General features: G+C 40.7%; 1 protein-coding gene across 3 annotated transcripts in view; it reads right to left on the bottom strand.

Annotated features, from left to right (window-relative positions):
* Positions 1-3,169: 3,169 nt before the first annotated feature.
* Positions 3,170-6,951, bottom strand: part of plpp4 (phospholipid phosphatase 4) — a 57,619-nt gene continuing 53,837 nt past the window's right edge. For all 3 annotated transcript variants that reach the window (XM_069690049.1, XM_069690050.1, XM_069690051.1), the window contains one exon: positions 3,170-6,508. In XM_069690049.1, coding sequence (XP_069546150.1) covers positions 6,300-6,508 — 209 coding nt within the window. In that variant the 3' untranslated portion in view covers positions 3,170-6,299. The remainder of the gene's footprint in view (positions 6,509-6,951) is intronic.

Here is a 6,951-nt window from a genome sequence, read left to right as displayed (position 1 = left end):
TTACAGGATGGATCTCTCTGTGTGTATTTTTGAGATACTGAGTGACAGATTCAGTATCTCAGCGAACATATTTTTAGAATAGATCATTTCTACAGATGTGAACTCTCTCCGATCTTTAGACCTGTGCTGAGGGTAAAAGTTTAATCACTGACATAATGACTTATCTGGCCTCTGCAGACCTGTTAGAAGGTACCACAGAGGAGAAGAGGGATTTAATGAGGTCCCCCCCAATCTAAGCACTACGACACTTGGCAGAGTTCCTTTTTGTTCCTGATGACTCTGTGAGTGCTGTGTGTGTGTGTGTGCCTTGTGCTTTCACTCAGATACGACACCCTAAAGTGGATTTTCATGATGATGAGATGTGGCAGGTCATTTCATAAATCCAACAAGCTTGTAGTCTTGTGTGAACAAACCAAAGCACTGAAGCAAAAAGTGATTAAAAAGATTAACCTTAATCTTTTTCCGATGTTTGCCTACAATATTTTTGTGTTGCTCATGTTTGTCCCAGTCCTAATATTCAGTTTGTTTCATACTACATCTTCTTTTGGAACACATTTATCCTGTTCTGCAGGTCCAGATTATATAGATTAGATTGAATTCAGCCTGATGAGCTGGCCTCACCTGCTCCAGACTTGTACAATCGACTGGCTTTCATAGCAGGAATTTCATGTGGAAGCAGAGATCTGACAAATGTGTGTGTTAATGAGATTCTGACGTACATTATCAGAAGTTTGATTTTATTGATTAAGATTGTAGTGTTATTTGTGTACCCTACCAAAAACAGAAGGTGAGTGTTTTATTCTGATATGGTCTCATCAAAATTCCCAATAGAGAAACTGCTCTGAAGTCCACCACTGTTCGTTACTTTATCAGCATCTACAATATCGAATCAGCATGTTAACAACTTCTGTTTCCTCATGATGTGAACTAATGAAACCACACCAGGTTCATGAAACCTCCATTTAAACACTCCCTTGAAAACAATGAGTGGGATGGAGTGTTGTGTGCAGCATCTTGAAGGGTACTGCAATGTTAAGTGATATTAGATGCCAGCTGACTGTTGATGCATTAGATCCGCGCTTGATTTGACTGCCATAATTGCAGTGCTCATCCAGAAGTGGGAAGCTGCTCTTGACAGGAAAACAATATAGGTGTTTTGAGGGATGGCACGTTTGCCTTTGATTGAGCACTCTAATAATTCTCAAACACAGATGGAAAGCATCTCTTCGATGTCCAAGGGAAACAAATGCGTAACTGACAGGCAGCTCTCTGCTGCCTTAAAAATGTTTTGTCTTCCGCAATGCAGAACAACAGCTGTGTGACTTCAGTAACTCACAGTCTCACAAAGTTTTACTGCGAGCTCCTGAGGAGCAACAGTGGCTTTGTGTGTAATTGCTACTGTGTGGGGTTTTTTATTGCTGTGTTGTGTGACTGCTGCTCAATGCGCCTTGAAACTACAATATCGACTGTAGGAACTCCCAGGAAATGTTGTGCTACTTCAACACTTTGCCGTCAACCTCCAAACAAACAAAAGTCAAAATCGGATTATTGACATCCACTTTATAAATTTGATCGGATCATAAATTAGGAGTCTCGTGGTCTAAAGTGTCTAGATTTTAGAGGCTTTCTCAGCAGGGCAACTTTCTCCGCAGCACTCCAAAGTCTGATTAGATGAGTCATTACCACATTGCACTTTAAAGTTTAATTTAAAAAAGTTTTTTTTCCACTTTTGTTCTGTCTTTTGCACTCACCACCCTAAAGGCCTTGTGCTCTTCACAAATGTCAACACATTTTTAAAAACTCTGAAAAAGACACATCGCAGCAGCTCATCAGTGCACTGAAGAGGGCAAATGTCTGGGAGCTGCTACTTTATTGATCTCTGATGGGTTTTTTAATTTCAATATTAAGTAGGAATCTCTTTTTATAAGGCACAAGGCCATGAGGGTTAAAAGGCTGCATGAAAACCCTCAGGGATTCAATCTTCAAATAATTTTAAGCTTTTTCAAACTATATTATTTGGAGTTTTGAAAGTGGTGCGTTGGGGGTGGTCATTTCGTGTTCTCCAGTATCTAATGGTAGCAGGTTTATTTTACCAGTTTATTATTAGCTAAAGTGGCAGAAAACATGTTAACAGACCAGAAAAAAAAATCTATGCACAGTTTTAAGATGCGTTGTGTAACTGAGACTGACGTAAAGCCAGAGCAATAGTACTGAATTATGATTTCCATCCCTGAATACTTTTTCAACTGAAATCTCAGCAATCGTTCCTTAAAATGTTCTGTTATCTCTTAATTCTGCTTGCATTTGTTCATAATTCAAGTCATTAGGCTTTGCATAGGTGGTATACAGTCCAAACCAAAATCAGTATCTGTTCACTTGAAATGTTAAAGTCTCACTGAAGATGCTGAATGAGGACATTATGTCTGTGTGTATTTGTTAATAAACCGAAGTCTTTGATCAGAAGATGGTAGATTAAAACTCAGGGCTTTAATAAAGTAATTTGAAATCATCCTCGATAGACAAATATCTGAATCGCCATCGCAAATTTCAATGCAATCCATCCAGTTGTCAATACATTTCAAATTAATAAAAAATGTCAGTGGCTCAAGTGATGAAGAACTCACGACCCTTTGACGTGAAATACACATTCTGAATTATGCAGTTCGAATTGACATGTGGTTTTGGTATTTTCTTTTTATCAGCTGTCTGCCAGACCTCTTAATCTCATTTGTCATTAACATCAGTAAACCACACCCCATCTTTTGAAGAGCATTTACATACTGACTCCTCCTGAACGTGTTGTCTGTATAAATGTTCAACTCTGACGATGTTCTGGGTCGGCTTAGGGCTTTAGTAAATCTTCCCAGAGCTACAGTCTGTGTCTGTTAAGATCAATATAGACAAGAATGCTAATGAACACCAACTACAGCAAACTTTGGAACAGGACTTTGAGGGAATTCTTCAACTCAAGTCATTAAGATTCATCATCTGGGAACTATGAAAGTTTGTAAAAACAATAACAATATATCAGTCTGGAGCAAAATGTTGAACTGACTGACCCACACAGCAGCACTATCATCATTAATATGTCTAAAAAAAAAAAAAGACACACATGAGCTGCGCGTTGCATACAGCCTAATCTTATTGACACGAAAAGCAACAGGCAGTCTTAAGCATACTCACGTTTATTGGAAACTCCGTAAACAATAATGCAACACAACTGATGCAGAAAAGCACAACACACTGAGAACAGAGTTACATTCACACACACACATTCAGCTTCCTTAGTAGCACTGTGCAATCTTACGGCAAGTCCGTTGAAGAAAACTAAACTCGGGCTCATTCAAATGTCTGCTACTGCATAATCTACGATGGTTCATTTGCATATTATAAGGAACAATGTAGTAATAGCTATTGGCTGTTTACATGGTGGAAATGTTTTTGAGTACAAATATCCTCAGAACCTGAAGTGTTTGCAGGGATGTGTTCAATACGAGTGAAGTGGCTGCCGGCGCCAGAACAAACACAGGCTCCAGCGGTCGCATTAAAACACGTAACATTAGCATCCTTTGTTTTCTTCATGGTCATATTTCACACAGCAACTGTCCTTTATTGTACAGAAAAGTATACAAACAGCAAAACACAGCTCAAAGAGTTCTCAAGGCCTGACATGCTTTTTTCATAGAAAACTATCTTTTCTCACAAATGGAAACTGGCATGCCATGAACAAAGATTCGTAAGTCTTACACACTTTTAATTTTTTCTTCAGACATCTATCCATGATAACTGATAATAAACTAATTCCTCTTTGATATTTTTTTGTTGATTTTCTCCCTTCAATTCTTGTGAAATGACTGAAAAAAAAATAACAAGCACTAGTTGCCCTTGAGCATCTAATGTGAAATTTTTCTTTCTTTCTCTGTAGAAAATTCTAAACTGTCACATCCACCATTTGAAACAAGGGACACTCACTGCCACAATGGTATCTATAGCACCTAATCAAAACTAATTGTGGAAGGATTTCAAGGAAAGTGGAGAAGTTCGATCCTTTGATGAAGAAAATACTAACATATATGACTTGTGAATGGTTTTCTTTCTTTTTTTCCCCCAATATACACTGCACCATCTAACAGGTGAAAATTAAAAGAGTACAAAGAGACTGCCAAGGCAGGCAAATGAAGGTGTTATAGACCATAACTGTGTCACAATCATTTGATCCCCAAAAATCTGCGTCAAGATGCCAAAATCTCCCAGAAAGACTCTGCACGTAGTCGGCGAGAAGTCTCCGCTGTTACAGTAAACTCTCAGAGTCTCGTCAAGTCCCGTCACAGAGTCTGATGTGCAGAGTCGAGCACCTGTTTCATTTTGTATTGCATCAGTGTGGGATAGGCCTAGTGAAACCCCCCTCACACACGCACTTTTAAGAAGCTGCCAATGGGTTGCGTTATGGATGGAGGCTTCACTGTGGCTGATTTGAATAAATGATGTGGAAAATAATTTTTAACAGAGAGAAGCTTTCTGTGCCACGAGGCAAAGTGTGCCCAGAATAAAGTTCAACAGCAGCTGATGGTGCAGCTGTTTCAACCAATGCTTTCTGCTGAAACATGAGGGCTTTTGACAGTGGACACAGACAAATGTAAAAACAGGCTTCACCAACATCCTGACAAGATAATACAATTATGAAATAACCTTGTAGCTTTGGCCTGCTGCTCATTTCATCCCCCCCTCACACACAAACATATAACCTCTGCCTTCCTTTGTAGCTTGTTTGGGTTACAGGTAAACTGAGCTATTGCCTTCCCATTAATGTCACAGCAATGGCTAAAAGGACACAGTAACCAAGGCAACAAAATTATTAACATAATTTCTGACAAAACTTGTAAAAAGCTACAAATTGCTTTGTTGATCATAGGGAGCCAGGTTATCTGGCTATGTCTCATCTCCATTAATAAAGCAGAACAGGCAGAAAAAAAAAGAGCTACAAATCTTTGGTGTCTTCTTCGTTTCAACGCGCTGTCCCGATATTAATAAATAATGCAACTTTAATGGATGAATAATGAATCAAAATCATAGTCCCGGGTTCTGAGCTTTCTCCCGCTTGAATGGTAGATTGTCTATTTTGGGGGTTATAAGTGGGCTGAGAGCCATTTGCGATGCATGGGCTGTTCGCTGAGCACCTCGTAGTCCTAATGTCCTCATAAGCAGCGGCGGACGACCTCGCTTAATGAGGATTAATGCAGGATCGGAGAGTTCCCGCCTGTCCAGACACACTTCCGCCATACCCCGCCCACCTGCCTGTTATTGATTGCACTCACTGAGGGGTCCTCTGTGAACATGTGTTAAATGCAGGGCCTGGGAAAAACAATTGGATGGTGACGGGGGAAAGGGGGGGAGGGGGGTTAGGAAGAGGAATGAGAGGAAGCAGAATTTCAAGCCAAAGACAAAAATGGAATAATAAAAACAAATGAGGTAACGGAGGAGATTCAGGTGAAGGGATATTGAATATTGTTTTTTGACATGAATCAGTGCTTCTCCAGGACTCTATAGGTTCTACATTTATCATTCTGCTGCTATGGACAACCAAAAATGATTAAAAACAGAGGAGTTATGAATCTAGACTGGTGCTGCAAAACCTCAAGGTTTACACCAACACATAAGTTCCCTCTGAAAATGCAGCGTACATTTAAAAGTTTAATTGAAACATTCATTTAATTTCTGGCTCTAGTTGCAATCACATCCCACAATTTGTGTGTGACATATATAATATTCGAATAGTTTAACTGTTTTGATTTCACAGTTGAATTGCTGTGACATTTGATGGGATTTCTTTTTTCCTAACTTTCTGTCCCGATCCTTCAACAGCCGAACAACAAATACAGTGTACTCCAGCATGAAGCAACCTGCCAACCACGTCTTTTACTAAGCAAAAAATATATATATTTTCCTCCTCCTTAGCAGCCATTAGTAAGATGTTTCCTCAGGTTTTCAGCATGTTTTTCTCTCTTCTACCTCACCTGTGTTGTCCCATATTCATTGGTTCCTCTCATACATCTCATCTAAATATAGACTTAAATGGCTGCTGAGCGAGAAACAGATAAAAAAAAAAAAAATAAAAAAAATGAACACTCAAGTATGTAGGTGCCACCGAGACTGGGACGAGGGTGGAGTGGTAAGGAGATGGGCGAAGTGTTTTCCTGTCCACTGGAATGTATACGAGAGCCCGTCCGTCACTGGGGAATGGGCGGCGGGCTCGGCGGCTTGGAGAGGGTGTTTGGGGTCGTCTCGGTGGTGGCCACTAGTCATACCGGCCCTTCAGTCAAGCCCTCCAGGGGAAGGGTGGTGGCATTGTCAGTGGCCTGCGGGTCGTCCTGTGGGTGCGAGGGCGATTGGGCGGCCGCGGCCAGGCTGGCGTAAGGCAGGTGGCAGTCCGTGTGCAGAAAGGGTGGGTAGTGCTGGCGGTAGCAGATGTACGCAAACAGCAACCCGATCACTCCTCCGATGAAGGCGTCTACAAAGTCACAAAAACACATATATTGCAAGGTATGCATGTACGGCTAATTTTAGCCCGTGTGGAGGAAGATGGATAACACCTGCTCTTTGTATAGGCACGATTAATTAGACAGTATATGCTACAGTCATGTGTGTCATCAATTTATCGTGGCTGGCTAGTTTAGAGGTTGATGAACGTAACGTGAAAGGCAAAGTGCTGAATTTGTTCCACTGAGCTTTGGGCTCACTTGCCTCTGGACAGGCTGTCTCTGTCACTTTGTCATATGCGGAGCAGTTTCGTATTATACCTGGCCCCCTTTTAAACTGTAATACATCATATAATATCACACTGTCATGGTGAATATTAAGCCTACATTGCCGGGTATAGATCAAAATGACACAGCTGGTGGCTGAAGCAGCTGAAAGTAAAGGCTTCCATAATATTTTTTCCATAGATCTGCC

The sequence above is a fragment of the Brachyistius frenatus genome, unplaced genomic scaffold, assembly GCF_029030835.1.
Source record: "Brachyistius frenatus isolate BFR_SWC_R1_liver_20210118 unplaced genomic scaffold, ASM2903083v1 Contig_8, whole genome shotgun sequence".
Classification (NCBI taxonomy): domain Eukaryota; kingdom Metazoa; phylum Chordata; class Actinopteri; family Embiotocidae; genus Brachyistius; species Brachyistius frenatus.
Note: the sequence above shows the minus strand (reverse complement) of the source record. Positions and strands in the feature narration are given on the sequence as shown.